General features: G+C 42.8%; 2 protein-coding genes across 2 annotated transcripts in view; both read right to left on the bottom strand.

Moving 5' to 3' along the window:
* LOC129695783 (E3 ubiquitin-protein ligase MARCHF3-like) overlaps positions 1 to 4,507 on the bottom strand; it is a 69,399-nt gene extending 64,892 nt beyond the window's left edge. The window contains exon 1 of the mRNA XM_055633087.1: positions 3,757 to 4,507. The gene's annotated coding sequence lies outside the window, so the exon portion shown is untranslated. The remainder of the gene's footprint in view (positions 1 to 3,756) is intronic.
* A 10,559-nt stretch (positions 4,508 to 15,066) lies between these two features.
* On the bottom strand, positions 15,067 to 26,691 carry zfand5a (zinc finger, AN1-type domain 5a). The gene is made up of 5 exons (XM_055633085.1): positions 26,532 to 26,691; positions 23,423 to 23,516; positions 22,297 to 22,394; positions 19,546 to 19,668; positions 15,067 to 16,711 (listed from the first exon to the last, which is right to left on the bottom strand). Exons 1-5 carry the CDS (start codon positions 26,680 to 26,682, stop codon positions 16,560 to 16,562), a joined length of 618 nt encoding a protein of 205 aa, XP_055489060.1. The 5' UTR covers positions 26,683 to 26,691; the 3' UTR covers positions 15,067 to 16,559.
* Between the last annotated feature and the right edge of the window lie 348 nt (positions 26,692 to 27,039).

Below are 27,039 nucleotides of genomic sequence, written 5' to 3'. Positions count from 1 at the left end.
GAGCAATCATTTCCTCCACCGCCTGTGTACCGTGCTTGGAATGGGTACCATGATAGAAATGTACTGCAGGCATACCATTTTCTAAACATACAATCTCTATCACCTGCATGAGGGCCACATTATATATTTGGCACATTTCTGCAGGCCAAATATAAAGTGTCACACACACACAGTAACATACACACGCATTGACACATGCAAACAGTGACATGCACACACATTGACATGCGCACACACTGACACAGAAACGCACACGCACACATGGACTCTGACACAAGGACGCATAATGCCCACTCATCGGGCACACACACACACACTGAGCCGGCTGCAGATCTCCGCAGGGCCGGTGGGGGAAGCTGGGGGAGGGAGGATTCCCCTGGCCATGCCGGCACACTTCGGCGGAGAACCAGTCAAAGGGTCCAGGTCAGTGTGGCGCCCCGGAGCGGGAGCTGTTCACGGATCACCCTTACGGGGGGGGGGAACCACTACACACCGACCCTGGCCGACCTTGCCGCCAACTACCTCCCCCCCCACCCGCACAACTTGCCTTTGAAACACAAGAGCAGTGGCACGGTGGCGCAGCGGTAGAGTCATTGCCTCACAGCACCAGAAACCCAGTTCCATCCTGACTACGGGTGCTGTCTGTACGGAGTTTGTACCTGCGTGGGGTTTCTCCGGGTGCTCTGGTTTCCTCCCACACACCACACTCCGGTTAATTGAATTTGTCCCGAGTGTGTGTAGGATATTGCTAGTGCATTAGGGCATCGCTACGATGAGCCCGTTTCGGCGCTGTATCTCTAAAGCTGCGCTACCACAGAACCCACTAGACAGCCCGTCGCACGCAACGTGTTAAGAGCTTGCTGCGGGCTGGATAAAATCTCGTGGCGGCCAGATGTGGCCTGTGGGCCATAGTTTGGAGACCCGACCTAGAAAGTCCAGGACAGCAAGCTATTGGGAGAAGACTACTTACACATTTCTCTTGAAGTCCCACATTGTCCAAATTTGGAATAAACACAATTTCTAATCATTGTAGAGTTGAATTTCACTTTTACAAGTTTATAACCATGGCTGTAGAGCTTAATAAATGAAGCACGCAAACAGAAACACACTTTTACCAACCAGGTTAGCTGGTAGTTAGGTTTTCAACATTTAGGGTGGAATAGGGCAGGGGACAGGGATCAGAGGGAAGGATTGAACATAGATTTCCAGGTGAGAATAGGATCGATCATGCTGCAATCACTTCAACAACCAACAATTACTAACAAGATACTAGAAGGTTTTAAGGGTGATGGGATTACTCCCTAGGACACTTCCAAATGGGGAAAAAAAGAAATTCAGGCAACGATAATTTCTGCAGAATGACAGTTACAACGTGTTGAATCGGTATTAAAAGTTCTTAAAACATTAATGTTAAATGAAGATGTTTGTGGTTTTCCTGTCATTGTTAATTTTCTTTATGATGACATTTTTCCGAAACAGATATCAAATGTCAGTCTTCTAATAGGGTGATTTCACCAAATGTCAAATGAGCGTAGATCACCCCTCACGTGACCGAAAAATTTAACTGGAGGACATATGTCACTTCAGTACATGTTAGTGAATGGGGAAACACGCATTTTCACACCCGTTAAAAACATGGAAAACGGCCGGTTTTTGAGCTGAAATTTTCTGTGCTAGTCGGGGTGACCGTGAAACACAGCTACCTAAATTTTCAGGCAAAAAAAAAGATAGAAAGTAAGGTAATTACAAGAGGGAACCGAAGGTGGAAAAACAGCAGAAGTGAACAGCAGACATTTGCCGTGGAGATTTAAAGGTCCAAAATATCGGGAATTATCGCGTTTGCTCGCTGAATTTCATCAAAAGTAAGGCATTATTAACTTACTTTTGATGAAATTCAGTGAGCAAACGCGATAATTTAGGTAGCTGTGCTTCACGGTCACCCCGACTAGCACAGAAAATTTCAGCTCAAAAATCGGCCGTTTTCCATGTTTTTAACGGGTGTGAAAGTGCGTGTTTCCCCATTCACTAACATGTACCGAAGTGACATATGTCCTCCAGTTAAATTTTTCGGTCACGTGAGGGGGGATCTACGCTCATTTGACATTTGGTGAAATCACCCTATAGAAACATAGAAAATAGGTGCAGGAGTAGGCTATTCGGCCCTTCGAGCATGCACCGCCATTCAATATGATCATGGCTGATCATCCAACTCAGTATCCTGTACCTGCCTTCTCTCCATACCCCCTGATCCCTTTAGCCACAAGGGCCACATCTAACTCCCTCTTAAATATAGCTAATGAACTGTAGCCTCAACTACCTTCTGTGGCAGAGTTCCAAAGATTCACCACTCTCTGTGTAAAAAATGTTTTTTTCCTCTCAGTCCTAAAAGATTTCCCCTTTATCCTTAAACTGTGACCCCCTTGGTCTGGATTTTCCCAACATCGGGAACAACCTTCCTGCATCTAGCCTGTCCAACCGCTTAAGAATTTTGTAAGTTTCTATAAGATCCCCCCTCAATCTTCTAAATTCTAGCGAGTACAAGCTGAGTCTATCCAGTCTTTCTTCATATGAAAGTCCTGACATCCCAGGAAATGTTATTTCTCAACTCTTCAAATTGAAATACAAAATACTACAGATGCTGCAAAACAAAAAAATACTCCGCAGGTCAGGCAGCGTCGGTGGGGAGAGGGAATGAAACAGGATTCATGTTCCGATGTAAAGTCATCGACTCAAAACGTTTGTTGCACCTCTCTTCGCCAATGCTGGCTGACGTTTAGTTTAGAGAACAATTTTTACAGTTGCCAAGCCAATTAACCTACAAATCTCTCTGTACGTCTTTGGAGTGTGCGAGGAACCGAAGATCTCGGAAACCCAGGAAGATCACGGGGAGAAACTGCGTACAGACAACACCCGAACTGCGTACAGACACCGTGGCCGACGTGTTGAGTATCTACAGCATTATGATTTTATTCAATTTTTCTACTAACATACGCAGTTTTTTTCCCCTTGGAAACGTTTCCGAACTCTCGGTTTATTGCCTTCATTATTGACCAGTACAATTCGGGATTAAATTCGGTATTTTCGTCCTTATCAGCAATTATGAATGCGGCATGTGTGCGTTTAAACCCTTTAGATTATGGGTTAAACAATTTGTCACGAATTATATGTAAATATCATAAAAACTGCAACTGCCAATATGGTTGAGAGTGCATTTAAACCCTTTTGATAATAAACTAAAATTTGTGTCATGAATTGTTTGGAAAATAACCTATACACCAACCAACCATTTGTTGCATTTGCAGCAATCCTACCCGATTCACACACGTTTGACGGGAACACATGCAAATTGCAGTGTTATAAAATAAATAAAAATACTATGAGATGATTTATTTTCACTGTTTTAGAAAAGAGAAAACACCCCAAGATATGGTTTATTTTTAATGTGTCCGTCTGAAGGGCCGGGAGGATGCCGCTTTGTGAAAGCACTGCTCGTGAAGTTCACGGGCAGACCGCAGCCCAGCAAGAAGTTCAAGATCGCTCCCACCGCTCGCTACCCCTTCACGGTGATATTGCACATCAATCTATTTTTAAACCATGACAGCCAAGTTTCCAGCCTCCAAGCGTACAAGTGAATACGTCTCAGGCTTCCTAACCTCCAAACTGCTGTCGTTACCGCCGCCCACGCTTCGATAAGCGCTGCAGCTGCACTCTGGTTCAATCTCTCAGCACCACAAATGTCACAAGGAAAGAACTCACCGACACACTTGCACTTTCACTTCGGCTGCCTCGGCAAATCCGCCCTCTCCATGTGGAAGGTTGGCAAATAGTACGTTTGCAAATTAGTGAAACGAAAAGAAAAAATGAAATCAATACTTTACATGGGCGGCGTGGAGGGAGGGAGGGAGGGAGTGAGGAAGGAATGAAGCAGCGGTCGAGGCAGCGAGCGAGCGAGCGCAGGTCCCGGGGACAATTAATTCTCGCCAGAACCAAGTCCCAGATGCAGAGCCCGCCTCCCCCGGGTGATTGACAGCCACCCCAGCCAGTCGCAGCGAGCAGGGCGGGTGCCTGGCACCGCCCTCTGATCGCACGGTCCAATCACCGTGAGGCGGGGGCGGGTCGGCGCCGGGACGTCTCAGACACAAAGCAGACCGCGCCTCCCAGTGTCAGTGGTCCGCACAACAAACCGGCCCAAGGTAATGATTGCTTTGTGGACAATTATTGCCAGCCTGCTGCAGCTACCTTGATAGTCGTGTCACATGAACAACGTTGTCTCTGCCCAGATATACGATGTGCCTTCCGAAAATCTCATGCTCAATGTCTCAAATGTTGGATGTTGTTAAACCGCCCAGTAGTACAGAATGAAACTGCGTGTCGTGTTTTTATGTATAGACTCGAATATTTAATTCAAAGACAATTTCCTGCTTTGCGGCTTGTGTTTGGAACAAATAAATGAGAATTCCTGCATTCTATGATGATGGTTTGCGTTTAATTGAACTTACGCGCTGTAATGGTTTCGTTGTATCATATGTAATAAATATTTGAAATGTTAATAATACTATACTGCAACGTATAGTAACGTCAAAGAACCCAATGAGTTTTAATTCCACATAGTGGCAGATTGCTCTCTCAATTTTGACTTCGTATTTGTGGCTGATCCCAAATACAAATAAAGCATTGAACAAAATACAGCATTAGATAAAACGATTTAAACCCTACTTTGCCAATTTTAATGACTTCATTATTTTTTACCTGGAGTTAAATTTCCCAGGATGGTCCATATAGCTTGTGAAATTGAATCAGTCTTTTTCTATAAATGATATATATTTCTGGCGATTTTTCGTGTTTTCAAAACTCACGTTAGGATATAATGTGTATTATGTACCGATTTAGATCTGTAAACTGACTTTGCGGTATCATCTGCACCATATCATTTATTAACTTAATAATGAATCTTCCGGCAGATTTTACAGCAAAGGTCGATGTGTGGTCACTTCCTATTATTCAATAGACAATAGGTGCAGGAGTAGCCATTTGGCCCTTCGAGCCAGCACCGCCATTCAATGTGATCATGGCTGATCATCCCCAATCAGTACCCCGTTCCAGCCTTCTCCCCATATCCCCTGACTCCGCTATTTTTAGGAGCCCTTTCTAGCTCTCTCTTGAAAGCATCCAGAGAACCCGCCTCCTGAGGCAGAGAATTCCACATACTCACCACTCTCTGTGAGAAAAAGTGTTTCCTCGTCTCCGTTCTAAATGGCTTACTCCTTATTCTTAAACTGTGGGCCCTGGTTCTGGACTCCCCCAACATCGGAAACATGTTTCCTGCCTCTAGCGTGTCCAAACCCTAGAGGAGTGATAATGGGGAATAAATAAATGGTAGATGAATTGGAATACATTGTTTGCACCAGTCTTCACAGTGGAAGACACCAATAATGTGCCTGAAATACACGAGTCAAAGGGTGGAAATTCGTGGAGTGGCTATTACTAAGGAAAAGGTGCTTGGGAAGCTGAAAGGTCTGAAAGTGGATGTCTCACGGATTAGATAGGACTGCACCCCAGGGTTCTGAAAGAGGTGTAATTCGAGGTTGGAGTGGTATTAGTAGTGATTTTTCAAGAATCACTTGAGTCAGAAGTGGTTCTAGACCATTAGAAAATTGCTAATATTACTCTGTTCAAGAAGGGAGCGAAGCAGAAGTGTGTAAAGTATTGTTTTCACAGTAACTGCCTTTGACTAGCTTTTATCATCATATTGTCCTTCTGCTAATCACATTTAGAACTATAGGCCAGCTAGCCTTGCATGGTTGGCAAGATTTTACAGTCCACTGGACCAAGTGTGACCCGTTAGGTCCCTGTCACACGGGATGCCTGGTCCCCCAACGCAACCTGTTCCCCCCAATGTAATATTCCACCACTCTTCCATTTCCCCCAACGCAAGCCGTTCCCCCAACACAATGTTCCAGCATTCACCCATAGCCCCTAACTGCGCAGGGGAAGCTCATTTCCCCTTATTCATCCTCCCACATTAAATAAAAAAAAATCAGGAATCTTTTTTTTTAAATTGCAACATTGTAGCTTGCAATTGCACTTACTAGGGCTGGCATGACTTGGTGTCCTGGGCTTGCAACATTGTAATCTGGGATGGCTACAATCCCATTGTGAAGTCATAGCTACACATGGAAGACATTTTTCACAAATTGGGATTTTTTAAACATAGAAAATAGGTGCAGGAGTAGGCCATTCGGCCCTTCGAGCCTGCACCGCTATTCAATATGATCATGGCTGATCATCCAACTCAGTATCCCGTACCTGCCTTATCTCCATACCCCCCTGATCCCTTTAGCCAGAAGGGCCACATTTAACTCCCTCTTAAATATAGCCAATGAACTGGCCTCAACTACCTTCTGTGGCAGAGAATTCCAGAGTTTCACCACTGTGTGAAAAATGTTTTTCTCATCTCGGTCCTAAAAGATTTCCCCCTTATCCTTAAACTGTGACCCCTTGTTCTGGACTTCCCCGACATCGGGAAAAATCTTCCTGCATCTAGCCTGTCCAACCCCTTAAGAATTTTGTAAGTTTCTATAAGATCCCCCCCCTCAATCTTCTAAATTCTAGCGAGTACAAGCCGAGTCTATCCAGTCTTTCTTCATATGAAAGTCCTGCTATCCCAGGAATCAGTCTGGTGAACCTTCTCTGTACTCCCTCTACGGCAAGAATATCTTTCCTCAGATTAGGAGACCAAAACTGTACGCAATACTCCAGGTGTGGACTCACCAAGACCCTGCACAACTGCAGCAGAACCTCCCTGCTCCTATACTCAAATCCTTTTGCTATGAATGCTAACATACAATTTGCTTTTCTTCACTGCCTGCTGCACCTGCATGCCTACTTTCAATGACTGGTGTACCATGACACCCAGGTCTCGTTGCATCTCCCCTTTTCCTAATCGGCCACCATTCACATAATAGTCTACTTTTCTCTTTTTGCCACCAAAGTGGATAACCTCACATTTATCCACATTATACCGCATCTGCCATGCATTTGCCCACTCACCCAGCCTATCCAAGTCACCTTGCAGCCTCTTAGCATCCTCCTCACAGCTAACACTGCCCCCCAGCTTCGTGTCACCCGCAAACTTGGAGATGTTGCATTCAATTCCCTCGTCCAAATCATTAATATATTGTAAATAGCTGGGGTCCCAGCACGGTGCCTTGTGGTACCACATTAGTCACTGCCTGCCGTTGTGAAAAGGACCCGTTTACTCCTACTTTGCTTCCTGTCTGCCAGCCAGTTCTCTATCCACATCAATACTGAACCCCCAATACCGTGTGCTTTATGTTTGTATACTAATCTCTTATGTGGGACCTTGTCGAAAGCCTTCTGAAAGTCCAGATATAACACATCCACTGGTTCTCCCTTATCCACTCTACTAGATACATCCTCGAAAGATTCGTCAGACATGAATTACCTTTCATAAATCCATACTGACTTTGTCCAATGATTTCACCACTTTCCAAATGTGCTGCTATCCCATCTTTAATAACTGACTCTAGCAGTTTCCCCACTACCGATGTTAGACTAACTGGTCTGTAATTCCCCGTTTTCTCTCTCCCTCCCTTTTTAAAAAGTGGGGTTACATTAGCTACCCCCCAATCCTCAGGAACTACTCCAGAATCTAAAGAGTTTAAAAAAATTATCACTAATGCATTCATATTTCTGGGGCTACTTCCTTAAGTACTCTGGGATGCAGCCTATCTGGCCCTGGGGATTTATCGGCCTTTAATCCATTCAATTTACCCAACACCACTTCCCGACTAACCTGGATTTCACTCAGTTCCTCCATCTCATTTGACCCCCGGTCCCATGCTATTTCCGGCAGATTATTTATTTCTTCCTTAGTGAAGACAGAACCAAAGTATGTATTCAATTGGTCTGCCATGTCTTTGTTCCCCATGATCAATTCACCTGTTTCTGACTGCAAGGGACCTACATTTGTTTTAACTAATCTTTTTCTCTTCACATATCTATAAAAACTTTTGCAGTCAGTTTATGTCCCCTGCCAGTTTTCTTTCATAATCTATTTTCCCTTTCCTAATTAAGCCCTTTGTTCTCCTCTGCTGGACTGAATTTCTCCCAGTCCTCTGGTAGGCTGTTTTATCTGGCTAATTTGTATGCTTTTGTTTTGATACTATCCCTGATTTCCCTTGTTATCCACGGATGCACTACCTTCCCCGATTTATTATTTTGCCAAACTGGGATGAACAAATGTTGTAGTTCATCCATGCAGTCTTAAAATGCCTTCCATTGCATATCCACTGTCAACCCTTTATGAATCAATTGCCAGTCTATCTTGGCCAATTCACATCTCATACCCTCAAAGTTACCTTTCGTTAAGTTCAGAACCCTTGTTTCTGAATTAATTATGTCACTTTCCATCCTAATGAAGAACTCAACCATATTATGGTCACTCTTGCCCAAGTGGCCATGCACAACAAGACTGCTAACTAACCCTTCCTCATTACACAGTCTAGAATTGCCTGCTCTCTCGTTGGTCCCTCTACATGCTGGTTTAGAAAACTATCCCGCATACATTCCAAGAAATCCTCTTCCTCAGCACCCCTGCCAATTTGATTCACCCAATCTATATGTAGATTGAAGTCACCCATTATAACTGTTTTACCATTGTTGCACACATTTCTAATTTCCTGTTTGATGCCATCCCCATACAAACATAGAAAATGGGTGCAGGAGTAGACCATTCAGCCCTTCGAGCCTGCACCGCCATTCGATATGATCATGGCTGATCATCCAACTTAGTATCCCATCCCTGCCTTCTCTCCATATCCCCCGATCCCTTTAGCCACAAGGGCCACATCTAACTCCCTCTTAAAAATAGCAAATGAACTGGCCTCAACTACCTTCTGTGGCAGAGAATTCCACAGATTCACCACTGTGTAAAAAATGATTTTCTCATCTCGGTCCTAAAAGACTTCCCTCTTATCCTTAAACTGTGACCCCCTAGTTCTGGACTTCCCCAACATCGGGAATAATCTTCCTGCATCTAGCCTGTCCAACCCCTTAAGAATTTTGTAAGTTTCTATAAGATCCCCCCTCAATCTTCTAAATTCTAGCGTGTACAAGCCAAGTCTATCCAGTCTTTCTTCATATGAAAGTCCTGCCATCTCAGGAATCAGTCTGGTGAACCTTCTCTGTACTTCCTCTGTGGCAAGAATGTCTTTCCTCAGATTAGGAGACCAAAACTGTACGCAATACTCCAGGTGTGGTCTCACAAGCTCCACTACTACTGTTAGGTGGCCTGTATACAACTCCCACTAGCGTTTTCTGCCCCTTGGTGTTTCGCAGCTCTACCCATATCGATTCCACATCCTCCAAGCTAATGTCCTTCCTTTCTATTGTGTTAATCTCCTCTCTAACCAGCAATGCTACCCCACCTCCTTTTCCTTTCTGTCTATCCCTTCTGAATATTGAATATCCCCAGATGTTCAGCTCCCAGCCTTGGTCACCCTGGAGCCATGTCTCCGTGATCCCAACTATATCATAGTCATTAATAGCTATCTGTACATTCAACTCATCCACCTTATCAGTATCGGTATCAGTATATCTTTATTGTTATTTCCTGAGTACTCACATACCCAGAGGAAACAAAAAAACGTTGCTCAACCAGTGTCCGTTCAGTGTGCATTACAAATAACAAGTAAATAGAAATAAAAATACATATATCATGAACAAATTAAATTAAACACTCTACTCTCTACTAAACATCAACAGGCGTTCCGATCAACAGCTGCTGCAGTGTGTCCAGGTTGGTGGTTGGTGCGCGATACTTTGGCAGGGGGCTAAGTCCGTTTATCAGTCTTATAGCCTGCGGGAAGAAGCTGAGGAGCATCCTGCTGGTTTTGCAGCTAATGCTCCTGTACCTCTTCCCAGATGGCAGGATGGAGAACATGTGATGCGATGGGTGGTAGGGGTCTTTGATGATGGAGATGGCTCTGTTGATACATCTCTTCCTGTATATTAAGTAATTATTACTTATTAAACTAATTAAAGTTGAAAATGTAAAAAACTGTGAAATATAACATAAATCTGAACGAAACTTGATACACCACAGGACAATTGTGAGTTAGGTGGATAGATTATAAAGGATGAGGTTTGACTACTTAGTGCCCTCCATAATATTTGGAACAATGACCCATCATTTATTTATTTGCCTCTGTACTCCACAATTTGACATTTGTAATAGAAAAAAAAGTTTAAAGTGCACATTGTCAGATTTTAAAGGCCATTTTTACACATTTTGGTTTCACCATGTAGAAATTACAGTAGCATTTATACATAGTCTCTCTTCCCCCCAACCATTTCAGAGCACCATAATGTTTGGGACACAGCAATGTCATGTAAATGAAAGTGATGTTTAGTATTTTGTTGCATACGGTATCCTTTGCATGCAATGACTACTTGAAGTCTGCGACTCATTGACATCACCAGTTGCTGGGTGTGTTCCCTGGTGATGCTCTGCCAGGCCTGTACTGCAGCCATCTTTAGCTTATGCTTGATTCTGGAGCTTGTACCCTTCAGTTTTCGCGTCGGCTTATAAAAGGCATGTTAGATTGTGTTCAGATCGGGTGATTGACTTGGTCACTCAAGAATGGATCATTTTTTAGCATCGAAAAACTCCTTTGTTGCTTTAGCTTGGGATCATTGTCTTGCTGTAGAATGAACTACCAGCCAATGAGTTTTGAGGCATTTGTTTGAACTTGAGCAGATAGGATGTGTCTATACATTTCAGAATTCATTATGCCACTACCGTCAGCAGTTGTATCATCAATGAAGATAAGTGAGCCAGTACCTTCCGCGTCCATACATGTCCAGGCCATTTCACAGATGAGGTGGTGTGGTTTGGATCTTGGACAGTTCCTTCTCTCCTCCATACTTTGCTCTTGCCATCACTCTGATACAAGTTAATCTTCATCTCATCTGTCCACAAAACCTTTTTCCAGAACTGTTGTTGCTCTTTACTTGGCAAACTAACCTGGCCATCCTATTTTTGCAGCTAACCAGTGGTTTGCATTCCTGCAGTGTTGCCTCTGTATTTATGTTCATGAAGTCTTCTGCAGACAGTGGTCATAGATAAATCACCAATTCCCAAAGAGTGTTTCTGATCTGTCTGCCAGGTGTTTGGGTATTTTTCTTTATTATGGAGATAATTCTTCTGTCATCAGCTATGAAGGTCTTCTTTGGTCTCAGATTCAGATTCAATTTTAATTGTCATTGTCAGTGTACAGTACAGAGACAACGAAATGCATTTAGCATCTCCCTGGAAGAGCGACATAGCAAATGATTTGAATAAATAATAATAAGTGTCCGGGGGGGTGGTGATTGGCAGTCACCAAGGTACGTTGTTGAGTAGAGTGACAGCCGCCGGGAAGAAGCTGTTCCTCGACCTGTTGGTTCGGCAACAGAGAGACCTGTAGCGCCTGCCGGATGGTAGGAGGGTAAACAGTTCATGGTTGGGGTGAGAGCAGTCCTTGGCGATGCTGAGCGCCCTCTGCAGACAACGCTTGCTTTGGACAGACTCAATGCCAGTCACTTTGAGATTAGTAAGGTCACCAATACTCTTTCTTCTTAACAATGTTCTAAACAGTTGATTTTGGTAATCCCAAGGTTTTGTTGATGTCTCGCAGTTGTATTCTTGTTTCTCAGTCTCATAGTGGCTTCTTTGACTTTCATTGGCACAACTTTGGTCCTCATATTGATAAACAGCAATAATAGTTTCCAAATGTGATGTAAAGACTGGAGGGACGACTAGGTGCTGAGAGTTCTCTTATACCTTCAGTAAGGAGGCAATTAAACACACCTGAGCAATTTCAAACGACTGTGAAGCCATGTCCCAAACATTATGGTGCCCTGAAAAGTGTGTGGGGGGGGGGGGGAACTACGTATAAACATGGCTGTAATTGCTACATGGCAAAACCAAAATGTATTAAAATGGCCTTTAATATCATCTGACAATGTGCACTTTAACCACATGTGATTTTTCTATTACAGATCTTAAATTGTGGAGTAGAGGCAAATAAATAAATGGGTCTTTGTCCCACACATTATTGAGGGCACTGTAGAAGCACATGATAATAGGCCAAAGTCAGCATGGCTTTATGAATGATATCTTGCCTGACAAACCTGTCAGAATTGTAAGAGGAAGTAAAGAGCAGGATAGACAAAGGCGAGTCAGTGGATGTCATCTACCTGGATTTTTAGGCCTTTGATAAGGTGCCAAATGATAGGCTGCTAAAGACTATGAAAGTCCATGGAATGAAGGATTTGTGGACAAGTTTGCAGATGATACAAAGATAGGTGGATGGGCAGGTAACACAGAGAACATTAACTCTGCAGAAGGACTTGGACTCTGGGAGGGAGAATGAATGCAAATGGTGCAGCATAGCAATGTGCAGGGGGGGGGGGGGGGGGGGGGGGGGGGGGGGGGGCTGGTGCAGGGAGCAGGGATTTAGATTTATAGACCACTGAGATCTCTTCTGGGGTAGGGGTGACATGTACAAAAGAGATGGTGTAGAGTCATGCAATTTGGCAGTTGGAAAAGACTTGGACTATTTTCTAAATGGGGAGAGACTTCAGAAATTGGAGGTGCAAAGGGACTGGATAGTGGATGTGGAGAGGATGTTTCCACTTGTGGGAGAGTCTATGACCAGAGGTCATAGCCTCAGAATTAAAGGATGTTCCTTTAGGAAGAAGATATGGGGAAGTCAGAGGGTGGTGAAACTGTGGAATTAATTGCCGCAGAAGGCTGTCATTGGATATCTAAGGCAGATAGATTCTTGATTAGTATGGGTGTCAGGGATTATGGGGAGAATAGGGGTTTAGAGGGAAAAATAGACCAGCCATGATTGAATGGCAGATGAGGCAAATGGCCTAATTCTGCTCCTAGCACTTATGAACTTGGGAGGTGCAGGATTCCCAAAAAATTAATTTACAAGTTTGGTAGTAAGGAAGGCCAATGCAATGCTAGCACTTATTTCGAGTACAGGGATGTAATGCTGAAGCTTTATGGCACTGGTTAGAGAGCATTTGGAGTATTGAGAGCAGTTTTGGGCCCCATATCCGAAGGACGTGTTGACGTTGGAGGGTCCAGAGGTGATTTATGAGAATGATCGGGTTAACACACGAACATTTAACGGTACAGGGCCTTTACTCACTGGAGTTTAGAAAGCTGAGGGGGGACCTCATTGAAAATTATCAAATAGTGAAAGGCCTGGATAGAGATGTGGAGAGGATGTTTCCACCAATGGGAGAGTCTTGGACCAGAGGCCAAAGCCCCAGAATAAGGATGTACCTCAGAAAGGAGGAATCTTTTAGCCAGGTGGTGAATTCATTGCCAGACAGTTGAGGCCAATGCAATGTGTATTTTCAAGGTGGAGACTGGCATATTCTTGATAGTACAGTGCCTGGGATTATGGGGAGAAGGCAAGAGAATGGGGTTGAGAGGGAAAAATAGATCAGCCATGATTGAATGGCAGAGTAGACGTGATGGGCCATACCCAGAACACAGTGCAGTTTTGTACCCCTTAAAAAGGACAAAAGCATTGGAGGCAGACTAAATTCTGGAACAAAAGTTGTCCAATCAAGAACAGATAGACTTTGGCTTAACATTCCTTGGAATTTGAAGGGATGATCTTAAACAAAATTCAGACCCAATACTTAACACTTTAAGGAAAAAGAGAATAGTAGATGCAAACCAATATGATTTTCCCTAGCTGATTCTTGCCCCCACTCACATTAGAGAAGCCAAGTTAACCAAAATTGTAATCCGCACAGGATACATCAATATCTATTAATCTTCCCACAGTTGTGAAATAATTCAATTAAATAATGCATTGTTTCGCATCAAACTTCGATAATAGTTCTTAGCACTTGAGCACATTCCTTAGTCACACACTAGAAGTTTGCCCGAATTAACAAATCCAATACATTTAAAAATATTTAGATTCCTAAATTTACCATTCATGGTTTGGCTATTCTGTATCAGATATCCCCTTTGACAGCTGAAGGAGGGCATAGGATTTGCACATAGAAATTGCATTTGAGAATAGATTTCCATTTGAATTAAAAATCCAAAAGCATTCTAGAATATAAATATAGCAATTAAAACTAAAAATACCAAATTCTACAAATAAAACACTGAACAATTAGAAAGTGCAGGACTAAGTCTTGGATCACACCAGTATTGTATGTTAAGAGATTCAAGATTACACCCATCAGAAAAGACAGACTTGTGGCCATATACAGACATCCTTTTCCTGAAATTCCAGGTTCTGGACAAGTTTGCCCAATAGTATGCAAGGGTTCAGAGAGCCTTTGCCATAATCGTGTGCAGGAACATGCTCAAAGTTTTCCAACTTCCATCAAACTTAATCCATGATGATATGAATGGTCCAACTGAAATTTTATTGTGTGAGTGTGAAAGATACATCTTCTAGATGCACTGGGATGCATCCTCAGTGATGTGACCTGGGGTCATCGGGTGTTTTGGGTCTCACAACATCAGACACCCTCGCCCAGGCGACCCAACCGGGATTGATCAAGCCCCGACTTGCGCCCCAGCAGTAACCGCCCACGGATCAGCCCTCTTAATCTCTGTGGCTTCCCTTGCGGATTGAATGGCCATCTTCTTTGCCAGCCCCGTAATGCCCAACTGGTTGAGTATATTGCAGAGTGAGCTTCCTGCAAAGCCTCTACAACACACCTCCATGGGCTCATAGTATGTCTTTCAGCTGCTGTCCTGGCACATCTCCACCAGTTCCTGGTACTTTGTGCGTTTCCTCTCATTAGCCTCTTCAATACGCTCTTCCCAGGGCACTGTCAGCTCCAGAATGATCAGCTGTTTTGTCAGAATAATCAATGCATTGTAAATACATTGTATGCATTTACAATGACAATAAAAGTGTATTATTATTATTATTATTATTATTATTATCATCAACTGCATTGACTACTGGTTATTCAAACGTTGCAGTCAAAAAAACACAAATCCAATAAACCTATTCTTTATGTTTATTTACATCCTTTCCCATAAATGCCAACTAGCATGATTATATGCATTACATAAATATAATTCTGTACAAATCACATACCCAAGATTAAAAAAGGCATAAATACTGTAGTTGTCAAAAAACAAGCTTCCTGTGTACTGTGGTTAAATGTGCAGAGTTATTGCAAGTTTGGACAGTAATTAAGATCACAGCTTGGATAAAATTGTCATTATTCTGATCACACTACACATCTAAGTAGTACTGGATTAAAAAATACAAATACTTTGTACATCACATCTTCCAATAAGATTTAAAAAATACATCAGCTTCCGGTAAGTATATTGCAATTTCTACTGTTCATGTACACGCTGCCAAGATGTGCAGTCCATGCAATAAGCCAATGCTACATTCTCACTGTGATACAATATACAGCCCAGTTATAATGCATAGTGGTACTGAGAAGGTGGACTTAGTGGATATGGTGTACATGTGGTTCCAGCAGACAGCACGCTCAACTTCTGAGCCAACATATCTGCTTAAACTCTTAAAGGGTAGTTTAGAAAAACAAAATGGGTGCCACGTGCAACAGTATGGGTCATGCAGGCACTGCACTACCAGGTTATCGATACCAGCATTTTATTGCATATTTGGTATCCATATGGTGGAGGGAATCAGTCACCAACATGCAGTATAACTGGGACATTAGTTGCCTGGACACAGCTTATAACAGGCATTTGCAAGTCCAGTGCAACTTTTGTAAACAAAATAATTAGAACTACAGAGCTAATGCACAAGCTTTCATAAACGAAGCCAGGGCCGAAAACTGCTTTATGAAATACAAACAGGCTGGCCACTACACCACTCTGGACTTAGATTGCCATAACTGAAAACTTCCAGAAAACATAACAGGTTGATTTAGAGGCAAGGAAAATTTACTGTAATATCCAACTATGCAAGCTTTCCCCATTTGCTCAAATTTCCCCTGAATATGCCCCAGCACAAACCAAAATTAACTAATAAAACTGGGTCTAAGTCTGCCCAAATGAAGGCAACACTTAGAATCCATTAAAAACAATCACTGAAAGTACAATTTATTCAGTATTCTACCATTTCTTTACATCCTCAATTTTAGAGCATCAAGAAAGCCAAGACCAAAATCTGCTTAGGCACTAGAAACACAGGTTGACAAGTTTTTGGTTGGTCACTTTACTGAATTAAAAAAGCACTACAGCAGATCAAGTTCACTTGGCACATCAACCACTGTTAAGATTTCCATTTGACAGGCTAATGCTTTCACTTGATTAATGTAGTGCTGTGCTCTCAATTGCATCTGATAATGTCCAGCCACTTTATTAGGAAAACAGGGTTTAAAGCATAAACTTGAAGAACAGACAAGGATTCAGCCCATGCATCTGCTCTACAAAGGGATTCCAAAACAGAAGAGAAGGAATAAATGCAGTCTTTGATAGTAAGATACTGGCAGCATCTTCATTTGGCTGTTTAAATCCTCTGAATTTTCTCAGCTACAATAATAGGATTCTCTTTTCTGATCTTCATTGCTGCTTCTGCTTTGTAGTCATATGGGCAATTATGTTTATCCGAGTACCGATGAAGTGCACAAAACATGTTCCCGCATCGACAATCAAAACCAGCTGTTTAAAAAAAAAAAAGAAAAAGACTTAAGCCAGTTTGCATTTGCACCATATCAAACAATTCAAAACCCAATAGGTGCAGTAGGCCATTTGGCCCTTTGAGCCAGCACCACCATTCATTGCAATCATGGCTGATCATCCACAATCAGTATCCCGTTCCTGCCTTCTCCCCATATCCCCCGATATTTAAGAGCCCTATCTAGAGCCTGGTCTTTAAGAGCCCTATCTAGCTCTCTTGAAATAATCCAGAGAACCAGCCTCCACCGCCGTCTGAGGCAAAGAATTGTACATACACACAACTCTGTGTGAAAAGGCGTTTCCTCATCTCCGTTCTAAATGGCTTGCCCCTCATTCTTAAACTATGGCCCCTGGTTCTGGACTCCCCCAACATCGGGAACACGTTTCCTGCCTCTAGCGTGTCCAAACCCTCAATAGCATTATATGTTTCAGTAAGATCCCCTCTCATCCTTCTAAATTCCAGAGTATACAAACTCAGCCGCTCCATTCTCTCAGCATATGGCATCCCGCCAACCCGGGTAGACACCAATATTTAAAAGCTTGAAAGTGGCTTAAAATTTCATAGGCTGGAAGTTATTTCTTCTGACAATTTCCTTTTGCTCCCAACTGCCCATCTATATCTATACAATTCTATCTATATATTAAAACTCTGTGGCTGGCTGGCTGTGTGTGTTTCTGACTTGTGGCTGCCAGCCTTTGATTCGTTGCTACGCCAACTTCAGACCCAGAAACGCCGAGTTTTTTTCCATTTCGGTAAAGATTTCACTTTTCATTCCAAGTATGCACTCCTCATTAAATTTTGCCGTGTTTATGTACACATTTTTAATAAAATCCTTCTCCCCCCCCCCCCACTTTGGCGCCTCCTGCTGGCCAGTGACCATAACGGCTGCTGGCGCCCGCAGTTCGCCTCAAAGATGCTATTTAAAAACAGCCACACTGCTGATTCCTGAGCCGCTTGAGTTGGAGGACCACGTCTCCCGTGGGGGCTACGGGTAGGGAATGGCTGCGTTGGGGGAGCTGCACTGTGTGTGTGTGTGTGTGTGTGTGTGTGTGTGTGCGCGTGTCTGCCTGACTTGTGGGTGCCAGCCTGTGATTCGTTGCTACGCCAACACCAGACCTAGAAACGCCGAAATTTTTTCCATTTCGGTAGTGATTTCACTTTTCCTTCCAAGCAGCCACTCCTCATTAAATTTTGTCATGTTTATGTACACATTTTTAATAAAATCCTTCTCCTCCCTCCCCCCCCACTCATTTTGTCGCCTCCTGCTGGCCAGTGACCATAACGGCTGCTGGCCCCCACCTCTCGCCTCAAAGACGCCATTTAAAAACAGCCGCACAGTCTTCGGGAACGACTTGAGTTGGAGGACCACGTCTCCCGTGGGGGCTACGGGTAGGGAACGGCTGCGTTGGGGAGCAGACCCAACGGGTCTGCACTTGGTCTAGTATACTTTTAAAACTCTGGGTGTACGGCGTTTTGCATTTGATTTGTTACTCCGCCAAAACAAGATTAAAAAAACGCCACCATTTTTACCATTTCGCTAGCAATTTTACTTTTACATTCACACATCCACTCCTTGTTCAATTATTTCCACAGATTGAGTAAAATTTATCACAAAACTCAAACACTCCATTTTTAAGATCTAAACTGCTCTTACCAGCTGCTATGTCACAATGCCCACATGCCGACCAATCCAGGCCCACCTGCCCCCAGTATGCCTCCAAGTACGCTCGTGCCACGCCTCCTGCTGCTAGACTCCAACGCGCGCCCGCCTGCTCGCTCGCTCCAACCCCCCCTCCCTATACTCTGGGTCTGAAGCGCTGAGGATGAGAGGCCATGGAGCTGAGGTTCACTCCGAGGCCAACGGCTGCTGGGCAGCCGTACCCCTCTCCCTCCCCCCCACCCCACTCTCGATCGGCCAGCCCTCGGCTGCTTTTGACCATCCGCCCGCACGCAGCAGCAGGCGGGCCCCATTCTCTCTCCAGCGCAGCGAGTAAAGTCTTCCCGTCTGTGTCCTCCGTGTCCCTCAGTGTCTCCGTCTCCCCCTCCCCGCCTGTGAATTGGGGGCTATGTGTGAGTGGATAGGGCAGGGCATGGGGTAAAAGGAGTGAATTAATAATATTAACATAATATCAATGGGAGTAGTTGGTGTGTGTGAGAGAGGTGGCTAGTGTGTGTGTGTGTGTGAGAGGTTGGTTAGTGTGTGTGTGTGTGTGTGAGAGGTGTGTGTGTGTGTGTGTGTGTGTGTGTGTGTGTGTGTGTGTGTGTGTGTGTGTGTGTGTGTGTGTGTGTGTGTGTGTGTGTGACGCCTCAGGCCGCCCCCTCCCCTCGCAACCGCGCGCTGGGGGAACAGACTCAACGGGTCTGCACTTGGTCTAATATAATATAAAGATGTGTTTGACCATACTTCAGGATTACCTGCACTGAAATCAGAATTAAAATGAAAAACTACAAAAGGGAAAACAATCTAACCAAGAACAGTAATGATTGCAAAAATGTGTGGGAAGGAACTGCAGATGTTGGTTTATACCAAAGATAGACACAGCAGGAGTAACTCAGTGGGTCAAGCAGCATCCCAGAGAAAAATAATAGGTGATGTTTAGGGTTGGAACCCTTCCTCAGACTGAAATAGGTGTGGAGGGGGCTATAAACTGGAGGCGAGAAGAGGCCAGATGAATCAGGCCTGGGTATTTGTAAATAGAACAAAGCAAATTTCCCCGTTCTTATGTTAAAAATGGTAACTGCAATTAACAAGTCACTAAATTTCATCGCACTCTTAGCAAAATATGCACTTCCAACTAATACTAACAAGGCTCACCTGTAAGACCAACTTTTTTCCTGCACTGGTAACATCTGTTTTTCTTTGGTCGAGGAGCATCTGCAGGCTTTTCCTCTCCCCCCGACGCCGTATCAGGTACAGACAAAGATGCTTCAGCTACAACTGTACAAATCAGGCATTTTAGTTTACACCAAATCATGTACATATCCATTTCCAATAAATGAAATCTACAGGTGCTCCCCGATTTACAATGCTTCAACTTGCGATATTTCGACTTCACGATCGGCAAAAGCAGTGATCGCAATGTATTAAATGAGTTTGACTTGCAATATTTTCGGCTTACGATGGGTTTATCAGAACGGAACCCAATCGTAGGTTGAGGAGCAGCAGTATTGTAATCTGATTTAACCACCATTTCAATAAAAAGAGCAAATTCCTTGTAGGATAAACTGCACTTGTTATTTCCTGCAATACGTGGAGGATTTTCCCACCCAAGAAGAGTTAAATTTGGGAAGACATTACTCCTAGAGCAGGTTAAAGTTTGCACAAAATGAAATTTTATAATGCAGGCAATCCTTGAAGAATCCGAGACAACCCCCCCCCTCCCCGTACTCTGAGATGGTCATGGGTTTCGGAGTTGGTGTCACAGTAACCCAGGCAAGTAATTGCAGGCCATTTTTTAGCGCCGGAGAGGGGTGGATTATCCATCCAAAAGTTACTGGTCTTTCTGCGCGTAGCCATTGACTTCTCTCAGTGGATGGTTTGGCGCAAGACAGCTGTGAGGAACTCATGGTGCCATTCTAAGCATTTATGAAGCACTGCTCTGGCAATACCCAAAGCCAGGTTTGGGAACAGCTACTTGGCTCTACCCATCAAGTTATTGCTTAGGATGGCAAATGAGGCATCATATGCATTGCCATTATTTAGGTATGTTGCAAAGCCTACCTGAAGCGTCGCTGAAAATCTGTCCCAGCCCGTGTGCTCGATTTTGGCGCCGTTTAGAGAGGGGCGGGTTTAAAACACGATTTTTCACTAGGCTGTTCAAATCGAGGTTTTCAGCCTAATTAATTATTAACGAAAAATCGCTGGAAGATTCCGTAGCTGGAGCTATTTTTAGTTTTAAAGGCTTTCTATACTTGTTATGGTAAGTTAAAAAATTAACCTCTAAATCTCCGACCGCCGGCAACTGGCCGGATCTCATACAGCGGACAACAGAAGGTAGGCTGTTTATTTTTACGTTAAAAAGGGCTTCTTAAGATCCCTTTATACAAAGTTTAAAGTTGCGAGTAGCTAATTTTTGGCCCATTATATCCCGCAGTATTTTTCTGGGCATTTGAGGGCACAAATCTACCGCGATGTGAACGTTCTAAACCAGCGCGTTCACAGGATCCCACTAGAAAGCTGATTTAAATGGACTTTAATTTACAGCAGTTGAACACTAAATTCCTTCCATTTGGCCTATAAATGAATGTAAATGAGATTTAAAAATCATGTTTTATTGTGAATTATTTGTGAATATTATTTGGACACTTAGGCTATTTAAAAATGTTAATCATTTATAAAGAAATGGATAGATGTTTAGATCTAGTAATTGAAGTTTGAAATTAGCTACAATTGGGTAACTAACTAATTATATGCTTTAATTTCAGGTCATCCAAGTAAGATTATTTTATATTTGTTTCAGAATGCTTCAATCTATGATAACTGAAAATTTCATTCAGTTCTCTTAATTTTTAAGAAAGTTATGGGCTTTTGACTGTCCACAATCACAGCTTTTTTGTTACGTCCATAGAAAATCAATAGGGAACTGAGGGCTGAGGTGGGCTGAGGAATGGTTGATGGAATTAAGTATGGAGAAATGCGAGGTGTTGAATTTTGGGATGCATAACAAGGGCAGGACCTACACAGTGAATGGTAGGCATCTAGGGAGTGTTGTAGAGCAGTGGGATCTAGGAGTGCAGGTGCATGGTCCCTTGAAGGTAGAGTTGGATTGGAGGTGGGCAATGGAGTTGCAGGTAAAGTGGTAAAGTGGTCAAATAAGGCTTTTGGCAAATTGGCCTTCATCAGTCAGAGTATTGAGTATAGAAGTTGGGAGGTCATGTTGCAGTTGTATAAGATGTTGGCGAGACCACATTTAGAGTAATGTGTTCAGTTCTGGGCATCATGTCATAGGAAAGATATTGTCAAGCTTGAAAGAGTTCAGAAAACATGAGGATGTTGCCAGGACTAGAGGGTCTGAGCTTTAGGGAGGGGTTGAGTAGGCTGGGTATATTCCTTGGAGGATGTGTGGTGATCTTAGAAGTGTATAAATCATGAGGAATGCCTTCAACGCTTTATTGTACTCGTATCTCACTACACTTATAATCAACAATAAACTCTACTTGTCAACATGAAAATAATATTGCAATGCATGACTAAATTAACTTGTTCAAGCACTTAAATCATACATTTTGACAAAATGTCAGAATAAACAGACATGCCACATTTGCACAACTTTGGCAATATAACACCTACCCTGATGTAGAATTTGTCTACTTTTCCTAAAGGATGAATATACTTACCTGGAAGTTGACAGTTAGTGAATAATTATGCGAGCTTGACAGAGTCAGAGATGCCAATTATTTGAAAAGTTAGAGAGAGAAACTAAAATATAAATAATGTCCCATTACAATCAAGTTCCAGTCTTCTCAAATCTATATTGAATTATGTTCAGGCCAAGCTATAGTAAAATGAGTTGCTCCATTAATTATCCCAGAATTGCATTGCATATAATGTGCAAAGCTTTCATACCTGGCTCCGTTACCTCAATTTCAGTCTCTTTCTCCTCTCGGGAAATACTCATTTCAGTCATCTTCTGTGTCATAGGCAAGGTTGAACCAGATAGATTTCTGTCAAATATATAAAAAAACTTTGTTGAAACTTGGTAACAGGTTGAACCTCAGCTTTACAGTATCAGTGAGCAGAATGGTTTAAGGCAATATCCTCAAACAATACAATATAGAATGTAAAATTTAAATTACTTGCAATAGAGAAAACAGTTAGAAACATAGAAAACAGGTGCAGGAGTAGGCCATTCAGCCCTTTGAGCCAGCACCGCCATTCAATATGATCATGGCTGATCATCCAAAATCAGTACCCCGTTCCAGTTTTTTTCACCCCATATTCCTTGATTACATTAGCCCCAATGATAGCTAAATTTAACTCTTGAAAAAAACCCCAGTGAATTGGCCCCCACTGCCTTCTGTGGCAGAGAATTCCAGATTCACAACTCTCTGGGTGAAAAAGTTTCTCCTCATCTCAGTCCTAACTGTGATCCCTGGTTCTGGACTCCAACAAGTTTTGACTAGTGAAAATGTCATTGTAAACTAATGGACTTTTATTTAAAGTATGGCACAGCGCAATTTCCTCTTCCAGCCCCACAAACAGAAATAAATTGTGATGCTCTTTTTAAAAACTGGCTGCTGTACAGTTGAAAAAAGACAAAGGGCTAGAATAACTTGGCGAGTTAGGCAGCATCTCTGGAGAACATGCATTGGCATACAATCCAGTAAAATACTACGACTTGGCTTCCACTGCCGTCCGCAGATTCACCATCCTCTGGCCAAAGACACTCTTCGTCTCCATTCTAAAGGCGTGTCCTTTTATTCTCAGTCTGCACCCTCTGGTCCTAGACTCTCACTACTGAAAACATCCCAAACTTTCTAAATGCTAGCGAGTACAAGCCCAAATCCTTCAAATGCTCCTCATATATTAAGCCAATAATCCATGGGGTTATTCTCACAAATCACTCAAAACCACTCACAATTTTCCATGTGGCTTAAACAGATTAGCAAACTAGTGCAATTATCCCAAGTGGCACTCTACCAATTTATAACTGCCAATTATACTAGTGATTTATTCCACCATATAGCATTACCTTGACTTGATAGCAGCACTGATAGAAGCACCTTCTGATTTAAAGCTCTCCGATCTCTGAATAAAATCTGAGTTGTTGGAAGTATTTGATGCACCTAAAATGTAGAGAATGCACATTAGTGACCAGTATTTACTCATTACAGCTAAATATCAAAAAGGTGTTCATCTCACCCTCATTCATATTAAACAAGTCACCAGACTTGCTTAGCTCAGCCAAACAGGTTCAGCTCTTGAAGGCTTGAATTCATTGCTTGATCATTCATCTATACCATTCTAATAGTGCTACATGGAATGGATGAGGAAAGCTCAACACCACTTCTCAGTCTAAAACTCATCTGTCATAGAGGGAGTACAGAGAAGGTTCACCAGACTGATTCCTGGGATGTCAGGACTTTCATATGAAGAAAGACTGGATAGTCTCGGCTTGTATTCGCTAGAATTTAGAAGATTGAGGGGGGGGGATCTTGTAGAAACTTACAAAATTCTTAAGGGGTTGGACAGGCTAGATGCAGGAAGATTGTTCCCAATGTTGGGGAAGTCCAGAACAAGGGGTCAGTTTAAGGATAAAGGGGAAATCTTTTAGGACAGAGATGAGAAAAAAAAGGTTTACACAGAGAGTGATGAATCTCTGGAATTCTATGCCACAGAATGTAGTTGAGGCCAGTTCATTGGCTATATTTAAGAGAGTTAGATATGGCCCTCGTGGCTGAAGGGATCAGGGGGTATGGGGAGAAAGTAGGTACGGGATACCGAGTTGGATGATCAGCCATGATCATATTGAATGGCGGTGCAGGCTCAAAAAGCCGAATGGCCTACTCCTGCACCATTTTCTATGTTTCTATGTCATCTTCTATATAATGCTGTTGATACATCTACCACTACCTTCAACGAAAATAATCTCCCGTTTCAAGTTAGACCTCCAAGCAAAGTTTGTGAAAATTCCTGTATTTTTCAGGATTGGTATCAGTATTGTCTCATTGCCCTCGTTACCACACCCAAATGCCACATTTTTATCCCCTCTTTCAGGGTGTCACCAAATACATCTTCTCGTAGAATGCCAAGGAATCAAGTCAACATAATGTGCATGATCATTTACTTTCATGCACTGTTAATACCTGCCCTCTGTGCAAGTAATCCAGGTATCTCTTCTACATGAAGTAAACTCATGTGATTGCCTGTCAACTACCTCCATTCAACAAGGTTCAACTCCCCCTCTTGGCTCTTATGTCACTGTTCCAGTGAAGCTTAAAGGAACAATTCACTTTATAGACCAGCGCTGCACCAGCTCCTAACATGCAATTTTCCTGTTCTGATTAAATTACAACTGTACATAGCAAAGTACTTAAAAACGAACTTGCTTTAGAAGTTATGTTCCATGTTACCTAACCAAAAGAAAGCTAGTCTGCATAAAGTGGTTTAATTTCAGTAAACGGAACCCAAAAGTGTAATTTTACAATTTACAACACCAAATGGAATAACTCTACAATAGTCACTCAGGACTACTTCCACACCCATAGCAGATGTTTCTCAACCTGAACCACAAAAAGCATTAATTTCTGATTTTATCATGGGGAAGGCAACTTATTTCACATGACACTAGGGATCTTTGCTATAAGAGCAGCTAAAATAAATTTCTATGCATAAACAAAAATTGTGAATTAAGCAGGTATAAAGTTAATAACCTTTGCCATTATCAAGAGAACCTTTAGTATTTAAAAGGGTTGCCCAAAGTCTCGGTTGGCATGAACTGGAGGGAGCAGGAGAGATCAGATGTTAGGAGCGAGCTGGTAGGAGGGTGAAGCGGGGGTATTAGCTCCAGGGCCTTCAAGGTTGGCTGCAGGAGGTGCCGTGGGTGGAGCCAGGCGAGTAGCGAGACGGTGGTTTGCAGGAAATGCTCTAGTACATCAATGTGACAAGTGATAGTAGAATTAGGCCATTCAATCAAGACATCTCCGACATCTAACCATAGAACAATTACAGCACGGAAACAGGCCATCTCGGCCCTACAAGTCAGTGCCGAACAATTATTTTCCCTTAGTCCCACCTGCCTGCACTCATACCATAACCCTCCATTCCCTTCTCATCCATATGCCTATCCAATTTATTTTTAAATGATACCATTGAACCTGCCTCCACCACTTCCACTGGAAGCTCATTCCACACCGCTACCACTCTTGAGTAAAGAATTCCCCCTCATGTTACCCCTAAACTTCTGTCCCTTAAATATGTACTAATCAAGAAACTATCTCTGCCTTAAAAATATCCACCGACTTGGCCTCCACAGCCTTCTGTGGCAAGGAATTCCACAGATTCACCGCCCTCCGACTAAAGACATTCCTTCTCATCTTCTTCCTAAAGGAACGTCCTAGTCCTAGGCTCTCCCACTTGTGGAAACATCCTCTCCACATACAGATTAGTGAAAGGCTTGGATAGAGTGTATGTTTTATTGAGGTTGTACCTTGCTTGTCACTTCTTAATTTACACAGAAAATGTGATAATCATACCTTAAAATGACACCAACTCCTTGCTTGTTTATCAAACTTTGGTAAAACGGGGGCAGCGCCCACTTTATGCAGATTTTTATAATTTTACCTCGAAATGCCAGTTTTCTCCCCTTAATTTATAGTATTTTTTTTTTTTTTTTTTTTTTAAATTTGTCCCTTGCTTGTTACTTCTTAATTTACACAGAAAATGTGATAATCATAAAATGACACCAACCCCTTGCTTGTTTACACTTTGGTCATATTGAAAATATTTTATATTACACCTACTTGTAACATGATACCTGGTCCTTGCTTGTTTGCTCTAATTAGAGAGAAGTATCCCGATGGGCCGCGACTGCGGACGCAGCCAGAGGCCTTTATCGAGGTGCCGCGGTCTCGATGCCTCCCAGAACCCCGCGGAGAACCCCGGCCAGGCGCAAGTTGCATATGTGCTAAAGCACCACTGAATCATTAACTGAAGGGAATTTTCTTTGTCTTACCAATCCACTTTTCTTCTACATGCCCTGTACGTACCAGACTTCAAGCTAGTAGAAATGAAAAATGGGGGGGAATGCATGGAATCGGAGGGGAGGGGGAACTAAACAAATAAAAAACACACTATCTTACCTATAGGACTCATTCGACCACCGTTTTGTTGTCTTTGTAGGTGTTCCTTATAACAGACTGAACACATTCCATTTGTCCTAGGATTCCCGTAAAATCCACATCCAGTAGTGCACAACAGAGGCACTTGTGTTTGATTCGTCTCTTGAGCCATATTTGTACACTGTGAACAAAAATTATGAGAATGGTCACAATTTTAAAACATTTATCATCTTTTAATTTTACATTGGAACACAACTATTTTATATTGGATACAATACATCAAGTGTCAGAATTCAAAGAATCTTTCCACATGCCTTTATGACTTGCAGCTACACAACAGAACACAAACAGAACGGCCATCTAGCTCAATGGAGGCATCAACAGTAGTGACATACCTCAATAACTGCCGACTGGTCGCACCAATGTCAGAGGTGAAGTGATTTGGGGATTGGTTATGATGCATATTAACTCCCACCTTAGCAAAGGTCAGGACCCACCACTATTTACCGCCCCGCCACAATAGATCAGT

Source organism: Leucoraja erinacea, chromosome 3, assembly GCF_028641065.1.
Source record: "Leucoraja erinacea ecotype New England chromosome 3, Leri_hhj_1, whole genome shotgun sequence".
Lineage (NCBI taxonomy): Eukaryota > Metazoa > Chordata > Chondrichthyes > Rajiformes > Rajidae > Leucoraja > Leucoraja erinaceus.
The sequence above is the reverse complement of the archived record's forward strand: the minus strand, read 5'-3'. Positions and strand labels throughout refer to the sequence as shown.